Source organism: Pavona decussata, unplaced genomic scaffold (genome assembly GCF_977016875.1).
Source record: "Pavona decussata unplaced genomic scaffold, jaPavDecu1.1 SCAFFOLD_110, whole genome shotgun sequence".
NCBI classification, from domain to species: domain Eukaryota; kingdom Metazoa; phylum Cnidaria; class Anthozoa; order Scleractinia; family Agariciidae; genus Pavona; species Pavona decussata.
In genome coordinates this window covers 146,170-164,926 of record NW_028145524.1, presented here as the reverse complement: position 1 = coordinate 164,926, position 18,757 = coordinate 146,170, and the positions used below count along the sequence as shown (strand labels likewise).

At 38.0% G+C, this 18,757-nt stretch overlaps 1 protein-coding gene, 1 long non-coding RNA gene and 1 pseudogene across 5 annotated transcripts in view; 2 read left to right on the top strand and 1 right to left on the bottom strand.

The window, feature by feature from the left end:
* Positions 1-3,044, top strand: part of LOC146470799 (uncharacterized) — a 32,797-nt gene extending 29,753 nt beyond the window's left edge. The window contains exon 3 of the long non-coding RNA XR_014866935.1: positions 2,482-3,044. This is a non-coding gene — a long non-coding RNA (uncharacterized LOC146470799). The remainder of the gene's footprint in view (positions 1-2,481) is intronic.
* Positions 1-18,757, bottom strand: part of LOC146470792 (uncharacterized) — a 105,948-nt pseudogene that overhangs the window by 5,076 nt on the left and 82,115 nt on the right. The gene's annotated exons all lie outside the window — the stretch shown is intronic.
* LOC146470798 (uncharacterized) overlaps positions 1-18,757 on the top strand; it is a 68,442-nt gene that overhangs the window by 48,261 nt on the left and 1,424 nt on the right. For 2 of the 3 annotated variants that reach the window (XM_085121489.1, XM_085121487.1), the window contains exons 2-4: positions 14,916-15,133; positions 16,217-16,473; positions 17,708-18,084. In XM_085121489.1, coding sequence (XP_084977615.1) covers positions 16,217-16,473; positions 17,708-18,084 — 634 coding nt within the window. In that variant the 5' untranslated portion in view covers positions 14,916-15,133. Of the gene's footprint in view, positions 1-7,177; positions 7,257-14,883; positions 15,134-16,216; positions 16,474-17,707; positions 18,085-18,757 lie in introns of those variants that run through there. The other variant, XM_085121488.1, reaches the window with a different exon arrangement.

Below are 18,757 nucleotides of genomic sequence, written 5' to 3'. Positions count from 1 at the left end.
ACCCATAGATTTCTTTAGTCTGACATAAAATTCAACAAATTTCATCGATGTGTGTGTTTCTCAAAGAATAAACGTGTTAGAAAATTAATTGATTTGTGTATCTGTGGCGGGAAAAATAAATTATAAACTAATTTTCTCTCTAACCCGCTATTCCCTATCAATAGGGTCAAAAGTATGCAGAAGCATGTTTGGCTTAAGAACTGGCAACACGTTTACAGAAACGAAAAGCAAAAATATTTAACTTCGACGATTACTAAGTTCCAACGAAAGACAACCTATTAATTCCAAAGGCAGAAGTCACTTGTTTATTTGTTTGTTTTTGTATAAGCTGGTTACTACTTACAATGCAAGCTCTATGCCCTCGCTGGAAGTACCATTTACCTCATTTGGAGGTTTATCGAAGACACCGACTGTCTTATGAACATTACCGATAACATTTTATGGGCTTTAAGATTTACGTTGACACCAGTAAGCAAGAGTCAACATTGCTAGAAACAAGAAAAGTCATAATCAGGTTTCAATCCCATTGCCATTTTTTACTTCTGGATAGAGGGGTGACTATGCAATAAAGACACCATCCTTTGAGGTTGAGGGAGGGGATGCAGGCAGAGACCACCATGTATTTTGTGGTTTGGTGGGTCCTGTTCGAGTATAGTAGTTTTGACTAATTCCAATAGCGATGCATCCCGGCAGCACTTTTGAAGAAACTTCCGGCTTTTAAAGATCTGTTTTAAAGATTCTCCTACCTTTACTTTCATTTGCTTGTTATCTATGCAATAATTTATGTCTCAAGCCGCTCATTTCTTTATTTTATTTTCTCTCAGAGCCACGGTGAGCGTCATTACTCTACAACTTTCCATGAATCTCACAGAAATTCCAGCGTTCACGAGTTCACTATCATTGATAACCCGGATGCCAATGACAACAAGGAGATCTGATGAGTAGACTAGTAGACTGAACACTTAAGGACGGTGCCTACTAATACAGAAGTATTTTTGCACAGTTTATGACTATTCAGGAAAAAGGATATCTTAGTATGGGTTACTGGAATCCAGAAAGGTAAAGCAGTAAAATCCAAAGCAATGTATGACGTCTTTTTTCCAAATTGAAGCTTTGTTATCTCTGACAAATGCATGGTTACCTCCACTTTTCTTTATGGATAACAAGAGCGCTTGCTAAGGTCTGCTTTTTCCGCATCGTTTTAAACCGCGCAAAAATATCCCTGTATTAGTAGGCACCACCCATAGGAAACCCAAGTATCTCGAGGTGCGCAGAACGTATGCGCAGTGACAAAAGTAGCCACCGTCCTTAACGTACGTGAGGAAAGGTAAGGCCTTCACTAGCTCTAATGGTCCACTATTGCCAGAGCTTACCCCAGCTTCTGTTTGGGATGTTATGCATCAGTCAATTCCAGCCGCCCCCCCCCCCCCCCCCCACCCTCTCCGGGAAAATAGTGGGTCATTTTCCCACACTGTCTATCCCGGTAGTCGGGCATTAGCCGTACGCCCAATTACCCTGAGGCATTTGATCACCGCATTGTTTTCACCTCACAGAATTGTCGCTTCTTTAAATGACTAATTCGTCGGCCAATTCAGTTTGTTTCTTTTTGAATACGTCTAGATAAAACATAAATGGGACGCTAGTGCAGAATGACCTATTTTTACATCATTACGGGAAACAAGACCTAGCTAGGACTAAATTTGACCTGGACTAGCTTAGATTTTATTGAAAATAAGACGAGAAACGAAGAAAATAAAAAGTTTGTGAGCTACTACCCCGATTCATTTGAACAACATTTTTTTATTGGGGGGGGGGGGGGGAGGGGGCACTGTTGGAATTGACTGATGTATTAATACAATGTGGATTACCTACTCCACCCCAACCATATTGCGATTTTGCCGAATAAGTGGCCACTGAGTTATGCTAAAATCAGATCAAGGTTACAGTATAGCCGGCGGGCAAACATGGCAATCATATTTACGGCCGGATACTTATAATTGCCCAAAAGGTCCTGATAGCAGGAAATTAAATAAGATATAAGTTTCAAATACAATTCTATAACTTATTTCGTCACTGACGATGACTGCACATTGCAACTTCCGAAACACGTCAGTTTAAAAATTAAAAAGTGCCGTGTTTTTCTACAAAATTAGCATGGCTAGTCAAATGGTGACGAGTAAAATTAGAACTAATTTCACGCACCTTTTGAGGCGAGGAAAATTATGACACTTTTTGACAAAAAATGCCAGTGAAACTATTTCCTAATTTCACGAATATACCGTTTTATTACCTTACTGGTGACAAATTGCGCTCACAATCATGCGTTTTTGACTTCAGTTTTTCAATTTTGTAATTTCACGTGTGAAATTGTAAATTAACGCTGAAATTTCGCGCCAAAATTAAGAAGTAATTTGTCACCCATGATATTATACTAATAATTCTGACTGGCAGGCCAGGCTAACTTTTCTATTCATTGTACAGGAACTTGTATTAACGTTACAAGAGCAATGTTTCTCGACTGATGATGTCCCGGATTTACAGACCCAGGCTCTTGTTCTGGACAATCAGCAATGATCATTAGTAGCAGTAATCTTTTTTGACTCACAATATGGTTAATTACAGGGGAAGTTTTATATACATTACAGGTTGATTAGAAAAAAATAGCAAAGACAGCGTAATTGTTAATTGGGGCCTAGAAGCTAAAAGAACTACAAGGTTTTCGAGTTTATTTAAACTCAATAAAATTCAGAATTAGAATGAACATTGTAAATGTATATAGCCTGCCTACAGGTGTTTCCTTTTTTCGTACTTCATGCAGGAAAAGACAAGTGAAGAAAAGGAATTATGTGAAAGTATAAAGCCCAGGCTAAACGATCAAATATTATCGTCCAAATATCGGGATGGAAGAACTCGCTTTAAGCCCCATGTACACTAGTAAACTTTCTTTGCCAAAATTTCTCAGTGTGACAAACAGTTTTTTGCTAGCGTAGACGAGAAAAGTTGCCAAAATGTCCCACTGCAAATAAATTTGCTGAAAAAATTGACGTGCTAGTTTTGTTTGTCAAAACATTTTTTTCCTATCTAAGTAATTTTTTTCCAAAAAGGTGGGTTGGCGAAGAAAATTTGTCAAAGAATTCGGAAAAAAACCTTGTTCCCAGACCTTTCATCAGATTGTGTGAAGCATCATCAAATATCAAATATCCACTCCCCTGGGGCCTACTGCATCATGGCGGTGCGTATTCAATATCCACGTTGATGTTGTTGATAACCCTAACTCTCTCAAGCTGCTCGATCTCTTGGAGTCTGTTGGTCTTCGGCAGCATGTCACCCAGCCAACTCATGTTCACGGGCACACACTGGACCTCATTATCACACGACACCCCGATCAAATCGTCCAGGATCCACCCCAAATTATTTCGGATCATGCATCGCTCCTCTGCAAGCTACTTCATGATAAACCAGCTGTGACTACTAATGTGGTCACTTACAGGAAGCTCAAATCAGTGGACCTTGATTCACTAAAAGATGACTTAGCTGCCTATGGATTATGCCAAGATCAATCTGAAGAATCATCTCATCTCACCCCGGAGGGAGTTGACGCCCTTTTACGTAACTATAACAGTATTTTGTCCAGAATGATCAATCGTTATGCGCCATTAAAGAAAAAGACTTTGAGGGCTAGGCCGAGAGTGCCTTGGTACAACGCTGACATAGATAGCGCTAAACGACTACGTCGGAAAGCTGAGCGAAGGTGGAGAAAACCTAAATTGCTGTCTGATCTTAATATCTTTAAGTCTAGGAAAAACCACGTGACTCATCTCATGAATCAGGCTAGACAAGCGTTTTACTAACTTTATTGATGAGAATAGTGCTGATCAAGGAAGGCTATCTCAAGCTACCAAGAAACTCCTGTCAAGAAAGGATGAATTATCTTTTCCTGAATATCATGATAAACTGGTCCTGCCTAATGACATCAATGTCTTTTTTGTACGTAAGATCACCAGAATTCGTGCAGATATCGATGCGACCGATGTGGATGCTGCAGTACCCATTGACTCTGAAGTGGGAGATGGTAGTACATTCAGCACCTTCCACCCTCTCACCGAGAGTGATGTATGTGCTCTCATTCAGAAGTCAGCGAAGAAGACTTGCCCCCTGGATCCTATGCCAACCTCACTGGTTGTTGGTTGTCTCGACGTGCTCCTCTCTGTCATCACACGCATAGTTAATTCATCGCTGTCCTCGGGCTACTTCCCCGCTGAGTGGAAGGTAGCCCTTGTAAACCCCCTTCTAAAGAAGGCTGGCCTTGATCCGGTGTTCAAGAACCTACGACCAGTTAGTAATCTTCAATTTCTATCAAAACTGACAGAACGCGCTGTATTTGATCAGACGTGTAATCACATAATGAATTTTGGCCTGTTTCCCCTTTTTCAGTCTGCATATAGAAAATTCTACAGTACTGAGACTGCACTCCTAAGGGTCCAAAATGACATACTAATGAATATGAACCGCCAGCATGTGACACTTTGAGTTCTTCTAGATCTCAGTGCGGCTTTTGACACGGTAGACCACAAAATCTTACTTCATCGCCTACATTCAAGTCTTGGCATCACAGGAACGGCTCTGAAGTGGTTTGAATCGTACCTTTCCAACCGATCACAACGCGTGTTTTCAGGGGGCTGTCTCTCTGACAGTATCAAGTTACCACATGGTGTCCCTCAAGGCTCATGTTTGGGACCCCTGCTATTTACCATCTATTCTAGCAAGTTATTTGAGGAGATAAAAGATCATCTCCCTGTAGCACACGCATACGCAGATGACACACAACTCTACTTGTCATTCAAGCCTGACACCTCATCAAGCCAATCTGAAGCAATTGAAGCAATGGAACTTTGCATAAAGGCAATGACTACTGACAAGTTAAAGTTGAATGACGACAAAACTGAATTCTTAATAATTGCTACATGACAACAGCTTAGCAAAGTTCATATCGAGAAATTATCGGTCGGTGGTGTCAGCGCGGCTCCTGTTATTTCTGCAAGAACTTGGAACTTGGTTTGACACCAACCTCAGTTTAGTGACGCACATTACTAACACATGTAAAGCTGCTTTCTACCATTTGCATAATATAAGACGCATCAGGAAGTTTCTTACGATGGAGTCTACCAAGGTGCTAGTGCATGCCTTCATAATGGGACGCATTGATTACTGTAATACTCTCCTCTATGGTTTACCGACCACTCATATTAATAAGCTGCAACGCGTGCAAAATGCAGCTGCCAGGCTGATTTGTTCAACTCCGCGCTTTAGCCATGTTACTCCCGTGTTATTTTCTTTACATTGGCTACCAGTCAAATTTAGAATTGATTTTAAGATGTTAATGATTACTTTTAAGGCCATACATGGCCAAGCACCTGATTACATTTGTAATCTCGTTAATGTTAGGAATTTTTCCACGTATGGTCTTCGCTCAAATTCTGAACTTTTGTTAGTACCACCATCCACGAAAACGAAGAAGACACTCGGTGACAGGGCTTTTACTGCAGCTGCACCATCACTGTGGAATAAACTGCCGAGCCCAATAAGGGACGAGGATAATCTTACACGTTTTAAGTCCAAATTGAAGACATTTTTATTTAGAGTTGCTAACAATACGATGTAAGGACTGTAAGAATTGTAAATAACTATTTTTAATTAATTATTTTTTATTTTTTACATATACAATTTGTTAGGCGCATTTGATCATATACACATGCTAATTTGCGCCATACAAATATTTATTACTATTATTATTATTATTCCTTGGCATAGTTTATCCACTTCTTTACTTTTAGAGTCGGTTTTAGGATAATCCGTCTGCGAAGTGGGGAAAGTCTGTGGAAAACAAATGCGGCGTACTATCAAAACAAGAACACAAAGAGACAGTATCAAGAGATATTAGACGTATTAAAAGACGAATTGCCAGTTGTTGACCTATCGTCTGGAACAAGCATTCACACTGTAAACGAGTTGTTTTGACTGGACAGAAAGAAAACATATTTTTGGGTTCTTCATCTCTGACGACAGTAGGCCATTTTACAATTGTGTGCTTAATGACTTGGCCTTGGATTGGAAGCGAGGCTGGGGGTGACCTTGTTTTGATACAAACCTCACTGCTTTTCATATGTAGATCATGCTGTTCTTATGCTAACTAGTTTGCATTTACGTACGAAAAACAGTGAGGTTTGTATCAAAACAAGGTCACCCCAGCCTCGCTTACAATGCAAGGCCAGGTCACTAAACACACAACTGTAAATTGGCCTATTGACGACACGGGTTTGCCCGAGCGAGAAATAAGAACCAATCAGAACAATTCCTGACGTCGCAACAACGCAGTTATAATTTCAGTGGTAATACACATGCGCAAAACAGCGTTTTTTGTGCTCACTTTGTCCGTTGTTGGTCGAGCATATAGCTTGTCCGTTGAGCCACCGGACGTTTTGTGTGACAAACACGATGTTGCACCCAATTGATCCTTTAGTCAGGGTGTAATTTAATAGGACTTTTAGAATCAAGTTGTCCCTAAATTCAGCCGGAGAGGTGTTTCAGGCACGCCAATATTGTCGTAAAGAGTCGCAAAGACGTTAAATACTCTTATAATTGTCAGTACCTTGTGTAATGTATGTTCGAAGCAGGTTCGAAGACAGATCTGATTAATTGGAAAATTTGCAACTGAAAATTCTTCAGTATGCAGTCAAGGTCGAAATAAAGAAAACAATGAAAAAAACTTTCTTAGAGAGAAGAACTTGGAGTCTACTTTTAAAATAGAGGGAAAAGGGAAAATATAGTAGCATCCTTGAATACGTTAAGAATACAGTGCAGCGAAAATCTTTGACATCGTCCATCGTTTCGCATTAGATCACTTAGTGAATTTTAAACTACATCTGACAAATTTGCTGAATTGATCAACTTTTTCCTGCAACGCAAAAATTCTAAACAGATTGCGTTACTTCCGATTCCCCCATATTTGAAGGACAGGAAACAATGGGCCTAGCCATTTTCTTGCGAGAGAACGAGCCAAGAAGGTTCAATGTGTCTTACATGACCATAATTTGGACTAAGCTTTTACTGAGCGCGTTTTTAATCAGCGTTTTAATACGAAACAGAGGAGCCTCTAAACATGGGTTTTAGAAGGCGAAAATGATCCCGATGGAATGTCTTGTAACGGACGAGAGTTATTTTGACCATCAGCTCCAAATTGAGAGCCAAGAATATAGGTAAGCGAGCAGTATAAACCTTCACACATGACACTTCACAGCCAGCTAGCATGCAGTCGAGCAAATACTCTTGAAATGCGATGAAGTGCTATTTAGATCGGCTTACTACTTTCGAAACCTGCTTATTGAATGAAATAAATCTTCATTTTCGGGAGTGAAGAGCTCAGTGTTTTCGGTTCGAAGCATCTTTTTTGAGCGACATGGTAAAAATAATTTAGTTAAAGCATGACCGCGTGGGGACCGACATGTAAATCGGGTTTCGATCGGCGCTTTGGATTTGCATTCGATTTACATGTGATACATGGCCATCATTATAAGACTTGCAGGATATGTTGCCAATACAAGACCCATACAACAAGAAACCGTTTTGCCTCTAAATTTTCATTACAACTACACATCATTTTGAAAGAATTTACTTTTTTGTTGAAATGTTTAGAATAAGTTAATGACTTATTCTTCTTTTCTTCTTTCATTGAAATATGATGATTTAAGCTTACTTTGCCGAGAAACATATTTTTCCTATAAAGTTTATTACCTGATTTTTAAAATGAGGTATTGTTTTCCATACTGCTGTAGAAAGCTTGCGATAAATTAAATAATAATAAAAATAACAAATACGGTCAATGTTGCCTATTTTTGCATTGGCGCCAAAAGAGCAGTTTAAGCGACAAAAGAGTTTGAGGACCACTAAATAGAAGATATTACATGGCCGCGCGGAGATACGAAATCTCTCTACGAGTGTTAAAATATATTTTTTAACATGGGAAATATTTTTTAACATGAGAACAGAAATTTCGTATCTCCAAGCGACCCAAATCTCTCTACGAGTGTTAACATGAGAAATATTTTTTACCATGAGAAGAGAAATTTTGTATCTCCAAGCGACCATGTAATTTTCTTTTTATTATATAAAATCCTCACAAAACAACAAAATATGCTTTGTTCTTTATTTCAAAAACTAAGGTTTGAAATTGAGTACATAAGCTTACAGTCAGTTGTTTATTTGTATCAATCGTAAACCAGGCCGAGTTGTGTCAATACAAAGTAAGACTTAAGCGAAAAGGCCACAAATAAAATCTATATAAATAGAAAACGTATAAACAGGAAGGTCCCTGGTATAAACTAATGGCATATTAAATATGGTTAGAAATTTGGCTTACAGTAACAAGTAAATCTGAACATACTGTTCAATTACACTCACACAACTCGACGTCTTACGCAGTTTTCCTCTTTGTTTTCGGATTTTCTTGTTCTTCTTCGAATTCGATCAGTTTCTTATCTGTGATCTCGACAAATCTGCTTGTGCTTGTCTCCATTTTAGAATAAACTTAACTTCGACTCGCTAAAAGACAAACTCAAAAACTCCCAAAGACCAAACGACAGCCAAACGACGGAAAACCACAAGTGCTTGACAGCGCGCGAAAATACTGCGAGCTGATTGGTCAAAAACGATATCACACGTGTGTGGATAAAAATGATATCGCCACTGGCGGGATAGCGTTTTTATCTTTTTGCTACCACTCGGTATACCACTAAATTTTATATAATAAGCATTGATATTACAAGGCCGAGAAATTTGATGCTGATCAATGTTAGGGCTTAAAAGGGCAACGTGAAAGCTGGACGATGTTCATTTTGCATGGATAGTCCATCTGATTTTATCCCTCTGTAATCAAGTCTGTTCCGATCGTGTGGTTCTTTGACCAAGTACTACAATTCCTTCCTGCTTGCTTGGTTGCTATGACTCAGGGGTGTATCTCAAACTCATTATAATTCATCAAGAGAAAACGAAAACAATCACTACTGTGACCGTGGTTTGGATAATAAGTGTTCCTAATTACCATAAAATTTTGCCAACTTTACCTTGAATTTCTCCAAGAATTATTGATCATTTGAGAAGCCATATCAAACACACGCCAACAGAGTGTGTTTCATCAGATATCCAAACACCTCAAAGTTCTTTAAAAAAGCTCGGCTGTGCCTCGATTTTGCAACCTACTTCTCAGTGTTTGAATATCTGATGAAACACACCTTCTCGTGTTTGATATATTACTAAATAAAAGGCGGGAGGCCTGCACTAGTCCTTTTCCATGGCAGTGGCAACTTTTCCTCGCGGTTTTTCGAGCAATTTAGTCTCTTGTGTATATTTACACCGGGTTTACCCTGAATTGGAAGATTAGTGAATTTACATGTAAGCGATGTGTTTAATTTAACCGTCGCTTCTTTTCTTAATTAATTATGAGCTCGAAGGGAATTCTTTATTATAAGTTCAGTGTTGTTTAATTTGAGCACCTAATCTCTTTATTTTGAATTTTACCTCTTGTTCTGTCTCTTTTGTGTCCATGGATCTTATACAACGGTTGGCCGGGCCATTTAAGTTATTGTAGGATTCATTTGACTCATTTAAATGCCTGATATTTCTTACAACCTGTTTTGTTGAGATCTAGCTATTTAATGATATTATTCGATCTCAATGATTGTATGGGCCGCGTACAAGTAAGCTCTAATCTCGCAAATTTTTGTAAAGACGTGCCCGGATGCTGTGGTTTTATATCTCTTTGATCCGTTCTTTGACGTTTTTGCCTCTCGTAGAGCTATGCAACAAATAATAGAAGGCTGAAGTCTGTTTAGGTTACGACTGTGTTTTGCCATCACCTGGCTCTCCTTTAGCTTCCTTTGTTTGTGTTGTGCGAGTGGGAGGTTCAACACGGTTTTCATCAGTGTTTCATCCTTTTTTTTCTGTATGCCGGCCAGTCTACCAATTGTGTTCAGTTTGAATATGCCATTATATCATCAGGCAAGACTACGGTTTTTCCCTCCCAGAGTAGATTCATCCGTTACCGGGAATGACTTTGTGAGTTCAGTGCTCTTAACGGAATGCCATATCAATTTTGCGGCATGAAAAAATAGATCAACAAAAAAATGAATTACCTTTAGTTACCATCGGCAGTGTTAATAGTGTTAGATCAACGTTGTTTAACTTTCAGTTACGTAGCTTATTAAAAGTACAGCACGTGGTTACAGAATAAAACGTATTGACATTGATAGTCACTTTCAAATGGGAAGATTTAAAGATTATTATTATTATTATTATATATTATTATTATTACTGAAAAACTTCTCGCGTTGCTTTAATGTTGGTCGAGGTATGATTGACAACCGAGTACTGTCAAACACTCGTCAACTACTAATGTAGGCTAACGTAAGCCTTTCTATGATTGGTTGGTATCGGAATTTGTAATAGGTACCTTCCCTTTATTTGATGAGGAAAATGTACCATTCTTTCAAGGTTTTTGTTATGTTCTTCGAAACGTCCAACCAAAATATAGCAACAGGAGCAATATAAAAATTACAATGATCATTTGTATCGATAAAAATTACACATTGACAATCATAAGTTTGTAAAATACTAGGTTAAACTTTCAATCAGTGTCCTACGTTGTGGTTGCAAAACAACAACTTCCCAAAACGAAAGGCGGTACTACAAGACCAGGCCTATTTCCATAAATTACAGAGCACATGTTTACATCTTTCAGTTACCTTATTAAAAATACAGCACGTGGTTACAGAACAAAAAGTATTGACATTGAAAGTCACCTTCAAATGGAAAGATTTAAAGATTATTATTATTATTTTTCAAATAACAATAATAATACTGCGGAACTTCTCGCGTTGCTTTAATGTTGGTCGAAGTATGATTGACAACCGAGTACTGTCAAACACTCGTCAACTACTAATGTAGGCTAACGTAAGCCTTTCTATGATTGGTTGGTATCGGAATTTGTAATAGGTACCTTCCCTTTATTGGATGAGGAAAATGTACTATTCTTTCAAGGTTTTTGTTATGTTCTTCGAAACGTCCAACCAAAATAAAGCAACGGAAGAAATATAAAAATTACAATGATCATTTGTATCGATAAAAATAACACATTGACAATCATAAGTTTGTAAAATACTAGGTTAAACTTTCAAGCAGTGTCCAGCGTTATGGTTGCAAAACAACAACTTCCCAAAAAGAAAGGCGGTACTACAAGACCACGCCTATTTCCATAAATTACAGAGCACATGTTTACAACTTTTAGTTACCTTATTAAAAATACAGTACGTGGTTTCAGAACAAAATGTATTGACATTGATTTTCACCTTCCAATGGAAAGATTTAAAGATTATTGTTAATATTATTATTATTCAAATAAGTGCAGTGAAAACTAACTTTACTGAGAAAATATCGGCTGGTATAAATTCCGTAAGAAACGCAGATTGAATATCTTCACTAAAAACGATAAAAACAAAAAGGGTGGCTATTTCCAGGCAAATGCCAGCGAAACGTTAACTTAAGAAAAAACAATTTCAAACATTCTTGACGGAAGGATAAATTTCCTGAGAAACAATCCAAAACAGAACACCTGCTTAAACCAAATTTACACCAGGAGAAAACAACATTTGATCAGAGCTAGATCAGCACTACACTAAAACATAAATAGAAAGATAAACCATTGAAATTTTTTAATATTCGTATCTATTTTATTCGAATACTCCCGTAAATAAAGCATATGTTGTATAACTTCCCAACACCGAAAAATAAATAAACCCAAGAAAACCAATGATAAATTAATGCAAGTGTGAGTTTCTACATTATTGGTGTTTTTATTGTTTAACAATCAGCACAAGTGAAAGTGGGGCCGATCATTAAACTTCACAAACCAATGTTATAATAATTTCTTCGGGCATTGCAGTTTATTTTGCGGGCTAAAATGAAGAATTCAGCGGGCTAAGATATATTTTAGCCCGCTGCTCTGAGCCAATAAGAAAGAAGAAAATAATGTAGCTAGCCAATCTGAACTGGAAGCCAATTAACTGTTCGCGCCGTTTTCTTGCTTGTTTGACTGGAAGCGGTGCCATCTGCAAAGAAATTGTCTTGACCTACAAAATCGATCGAAAACCTAACGAAGAAGCAATTTCTCAGTCGCGTGAGCTAGATGAAGAGGACTTTAATACAGAAACTGTGGGCGATGGTGGAAATAATGCCTGTAATAGCTCCACGGCCAGAGGCGAGTGAGTGTAATTTGTCTACTTTGAGCGAAACCCGCTTAGTTAAGCAATTGCACAATTAATTTTAACAGTCGTAAGTGACTATTTCTTCGCTGTTTACAAAATTCTGTTATTTTCCTTTTGAAAACTTTGAAGCAAGGATTCTTTTGAAAAAGTTTGCGGTGTTCGGCCAAAGTTTTAAGTTTTTGTGACAACGAAAGCTTTTGTACAATAAAATAAACGCCGACGCGATTCCGGCAGCGTTCACAGAAGATATCGCGATCGCTTAGCTTACTGTACTGCCTTTGATTCCTTTTGTTAATGCCCTCTGAAATTATTATAATAGTAATAGAACTCATTTTAGCCCTCGCCTGCGGCTCTGGCTAAAATGAGCCTGAGTCGGGTCAAAAACATATTTACGCCCGCGAACATCAACTCTGTTGTTATAATTTACATTGAAAATAACATAGTTAAAAATCCCAACTGGCAGGAGGCAGTCCAGTTGGCTATTTACAAGCGCAGCTACCGAGAAAAAACTCCAGCTAGCGGTTAGGGCGGGATTTGAACCCGGGACCTCTGGATTTCAGGTCCGGCGCCCTTACCACTCGACCACGCTGCCTCCACGAGAAGCTGCTAGCAGTCGCAAGACAAACAGAACAGGTTCAAAAAGAAGAAAACTCATAGCTCATAATAAAGAAATGACATTTGAACGGCACAATTAAAATTGTAATAGTTAAGACGTTAGTTGCTGAATTGTAGACGATGTTGTTACACCACCCACCTATACGTTGCTGTTACAAAGAAAACGCTACACTTGTATGAATATTGAGATCAACAGATATACTTAAAGCTGGTGCATTTAGGTGGGGATTGGGAAGCAAACGTATACACCTTAACCAGTTCAATGTTTAGTAAGCAGAACCTACATGCGTGTGTTATTTTTTTGTGGTTGTTGTATGAGAAAATGGTTTGACAGAAAAAAAAAATGGTTGAAAATAGAAAATAAAAGTGCCGCTTTGAAACCTTGTTTTTCTCGCACGCGTATTTTTTTCATTTGATTGATTACATAGATAGAATGGAATTAAAACATATTAGCTGTTAAATGCTCCTTATCTTTTATCTATAAACTAAGATAAGTGGCTTGTCACGCGGGGGACTTTCAGCCGGAGCCAAGGCAAGTGTTGCGAGAACCCAAGAAGCATTTCTGTAGGGGCGAAGTCTACAGGCATGCTCCTCCAGACAATTTTAAAAATCAAGATATTCGGAAATCCTCTTTTTTAGCACCTCTTCATGGACATTTCCTCAGAAAGTCGGTCTCGCTCAAGTGTAAAATTATTAAACTTTTATTGTTTAAAAGTAAACATTATGTACACTCGCTCCTAGGTCGTGTGATACGTGGACCAAGCCGGTGATCACAATTCCTTCGCCCTGCCTTGGCTATGACTTAGGCGTGTCCACGTCATGTGGAGGTGCATTCAGAGACGGTAAACAACTTTTACTTCACATGTCCTTGAATTTTCAAAATTTTCAAATTGATATATATTACAGACTTTATATACAGAATAAAACAATTACATTTCACATTGAACACGCATCCTCGCCGGATTTCTCGGTGAACCAGGGGCAGAAAGCGGATAAGTTTACATTCGTGCTTGTAAAATTTTGGAGTAGAGGATTCACGCTGGGAGACAGAAGAAACTTTTCGTTTACACGCAAAACAAACAATGTAATGCTGTGTTTTAACCATCTCTTGTTTTCAGCTTTTAAAATTATAACCTGAAAGGTCAGTTCTTTATTAAGGGTTCTGTGGGTTTTGCCTAATATCTCTAATTTGTTTTGAATTTTACCTCTTGCTCTGTCTGGTTTGGTTTTTAATGCCGCTTAGGTAATTTAAGCTTTTGTTTGTTTGGCTCATAATGCACGATATTTCTTAAAATAATGTTTTAAAAAAGGCGCTGACCAGGATTGTAGTTACGACTTTCTGGGCTGATGATACGCTCATTATTTCATCTTTTCTTCGGTAAAGTTCATTTAGATATGTATGCCACCATTTAAGTCTAAGCCTCTAAGTTCATCCCGAAGTTAAAATATACTGTTAGGTGAAAAATAATTGCCATATATCATTTGCGCCCTGAAAGCTTAGCCCATATTTAAAGGTGAGCGAATTTAGGGGAGATTCGAAGGATTCGAGCCGGGGAAATTTGTTCAAAATTAAACATGTCTGTCGAGAAAAATTCTCCAAAAGCGGCTGAAACGCAGGAACTTAAACAAGTTCGAATGGTGAGTTCGCTAGGCCGTAGTTACGACAAGACGAAGTACTTGCCTCACCAATGTTTTATCCCGAAATTAATTGCCAAATAAGCATTGCGCCCTGAAACCTTAACCCTCATAAAGTGAGCAAAAATTCCTCCAATACGGTTGGATTTGCGAGAACTTTAAAGACGACAGAAAACTTGGTTGTAAACAGGAAATTAATGTACAGCTTTGAAACTGCCTATCGTTTTCTTTCCCATGCGTGCACTGAACGTGCGTTCATTTTCACCATTTGATTAATTAGATAGATGAAATGAAAAATAAAACCTATTATCGTATTTAGATAACGCGCATAATGTGAAGAGTGAGTGACAGTAGATTTTCTGATATGTCGCCCTTTCATGAACCTTTTCCATCTGATCGATTGAAAGATGATATTACAATCACGCACCGATACCAGTGTAAGAGGATATATAAACAAGGTACGTGAACAAAGAGGATGAACTGTAAAGCGAGCTGGAGTTGAAGAACCACCACTTTGCAGCCTGATCAAGGAAAACAGAAAGGGAAATAACCACCACTGATCCAGAAAGGTAAGCGCTTTCTGTTAACTGGCGGATTAATTTCGACCTTTTGTACTCTCCTCCATCCGTCTAAAAAATAACGTTTATCTCCTGAAGATTATCCAGAGTGACTTGTCGTAGAGGTGGTGAAAAACAAACCCGCACTCTTTCAGCAATGGCAGCCGAGAAGCCAGACCAAAAATTATTTAAAACGCTGCTTCTTTTTCGACTAGATAAACGTTTTTGGGTGTGGATGGTCAAGAAGGAAATTGACATCAACCTAAAAAATTCGGGCTGACGTTTTTAACTTTAACAAGCTTACTACATTTATTTTAAAAGGGACAGTACAAGTCGGTTGCTCTTGTATTAGGTAAATGCGCTATCAAACGTACTTCTTTGAACAATGGTCTGCGTTATTTGAGGCGCTGGAAACAAAGTTGTTTCGAGTTAAAACGGCATTTCAATAGGTTAACACTCATATTCCAAAAACGCAATCACACGTTCACAAATGACAACGCTAACTATTGAGAAATTAAACTCTGTTGTTCGTTAATTAATTAATTTATTTATTTATTTTTCTGGCGAAGGAAAGAAAGAAAGTTTCTTCAACATTCCAATTTTAAGACAATTAAATGCGCCATGCAAAATGTCCGTGCTCTGAAATGACTGTGGTCTCTGAAAAATTTCAAGTTCCTCTCCGAAGGATGTCCAGTGCTTGGGTTGGTACTAAGAAATTAGAAAAATAATCATTTTGCCTCCAAATTTAACAGCTTTTGAGCATGGCACGCCACATTGATACATCTACTTTAATCATGTGCCGAAAATTATATCACCTTAAACTATAAAACTATCTTCTCTGCATTAACCACTTTGTTTCTTTATTTCTGTAAAGAATATTATATGCCTGATGTGTTACAAACTTACCTGACATTGCTGTCTCGATTCATACCATGAGTTACAAACTTTGCCCCTTAGTACTTTGATCAAAAGAAATTTGCAGATCCATTTTGTTGTTAGGGTATCTCAATCAAAATTTTGCGGCTTTAATTTCTAGTTGTCTTCTAGTGTTGCAAAATAATCCAATGAAATAAACATGTACTTTTGTTTCACCAGATGAAGTCACTGTCACTTGCGCTGCTTCTTGCAGCCCTGAGCATTTTGGACCTTGCTGAAGCAGGCCAGGTGGGCCGCTGGTCGAAATGCCACGGGACTCCTCCTGCAGATTCATTCATTGATTCAGATTATAACATACCGGCCTGGTCTCCCTACTGGAATAGATATGGACGAGCAAATGGTTGGGGGAAATGCAAGGCTTATTTTGCCTGGGGCTGGGAAAGAGAGCAATTTAGCGGCGAATTCTACGTGCTCCGGTATTGTTGTATTGAGCAAACTCTTTAATACGCAGATTAATTCGAAATTTACACGATAACATTCCTTAAGAAAGAATTCCGCTACTCAAGATAAAATCCACAACATTTAGACGCAATGCTCCAGAGCAGGAGAGATAAGTTCCTAGTTGTCCTTCGAGAGTCACGCTCAAATAAAGGTGCGAAAAATCCGATCACGTGCGATTTAGACTAGTTCCAGGCCAGTTTCTACTCGTTTCCAACAAGTATGTTACTTTGAAATTCGGACCTTTCAAATTAAATATCTGCGACTCAATTGATTGCATGGTTAAAATTGGGGTGATTTCGGTGCTTCAGTAAAAGTAAGAGAATTAGTTATTTATTTTCAGGGAATCTGATTTAAATAAGTGACTACAAAACTTTTTTAATCTCGCCATTGTATTTAGCAAGCATATGGTGTTATCCTGCGCATGGGGTTTTATGCGGAAACTAATCTGCTCTGTTTAACCAAAAACCTGAAAATTGTTTGATCGATAGATCTGATTCAGATTTAGCTTAAAAACGGCTGTTTCAAGAAAAAAAAGAAGGCTCTTTTCTTAATAAAAAGTTTAGACCTGATAGGGTCGACTCAAACAAATAACAAATCTCGCGCTGGTAAAATCATTTAACTTTAATTACAAATCGTTTTATTGAGAATTTAAAGTAAGGGACACGAAACTATACGAAATTCTTGTGGTTCTACTGATTTCTGAATAGCAGCATGTACATCTCAGATGATTTCTGTTGTCATTAAAACGTGAAGGGACGGATATTTTGAAATTTACCACGACAAGCTGGAATAAAAAGGATAGAAGGTTACTTTGCTAGCTGCTATAATTGCAGGTTGGACATTTCAAGGCCACGAGAGTCCTATACGAGAGTAAATGTACCTTTAATTTACATATTTTGTATTTATTTATTTATTTATTTATTTATTTATTTGTTGTTAAAAGGCCTCTAATTAAACTATCCTATTCTAAGTAGACTATTTTGTGCAAATATGGTTAAATTGGGGAAAAAATGAAAAAACAAAATTACTTGAAAAATTGTTGAAGTGTTTCATCTATTAATTCCTACAAAAGTAAATTCTATACGAAAAATTAAGTACATGCAGAGGTTCTTTCAAACTTCAAATGGTCTCTTGTCAGTCACGACCGGTATGGTGTTTCATTTGCGTTCAAGTGAATCTTTTTTGTCTTGTTTTCTATCTTCTAATTAGAAAGGAAGGACTTTCCGAGACCGGAAATAAGTATGTGTGGATGTCATTCAGGGATTACATCTACAGGAACAAGCCTTGTGAAGTAGTGGAGTACGACACCAGCAAGCCATGGATACCTTGCTATTTGAAACAGGCGGATATGAAGGATTGTAATGGAAATTGGTTCAAGCGTGACATATTGGGCTTTTGTAAAACAAGCAGCCACTACTCATGGGTAACGTGCTGTGGAGACGACTACGAACAAAAGCCAAGTTTTACTTTGACCAATGCTCAAGTATTGTGCAAGGTAAAAACGGCTAAAAGAGTGCTCACCATCACCCATGTGGATGATCTCAATTCTAACAACATCAAGACGAAACCAGAGTCCATCTTACAAGGTATTTAATCGTAACGCTTAAAACAAGGCTGATTTTTAACTGATATTATCGAGTTCTGATGATTTGTCGACCGAAGCAAAAGCAAATAACCGTGAGTATAGAAGCTGCAAACAGAAAAGCTAAAAACAAAACAAAACAAAAAACAACAAGACCAAAAAAAAAAAAAAACAGATTTTATACGGCTCATTTTTTCTGGGGTTCAAGGCGCAGGCGCAAGACGACTGGTTACAAACTTGGACATGCAGGAGGAAAATTAATGCTCAAAGCGAAAACAAACTGTGAAACAGGCACAAGGGTCGCTAGCTTTGTGACGAGGGAGGTTTGAGTACACATAGAGAACAAGTAAATCCGATGTTACTCAACCTCACTTTATATTTTAAAAGCGCAGCTTTGGAGGTTTCAGTCTTTGTTAGTAATTTCAGGGGATTTTTTTTTCTTTTAATTATGTTGTCAGTGACACATAAAAAACGGTGAACAAAAATGCGAATAAACCTTGCTTTCGTTGGAATAGGCCTTTATAGAACAGATCGGAGGCAAAGAAATTATTAATTTCAATTTTTATTCGATTCTCTGAAACTTTCACCTCTCATTCTCAAATACTGTTAAAGTTGTCTATTCCTCGGGAATTTCTAGAGGTTAAAAATGATTCTTAAAACCGACGTTTCGAACAGTT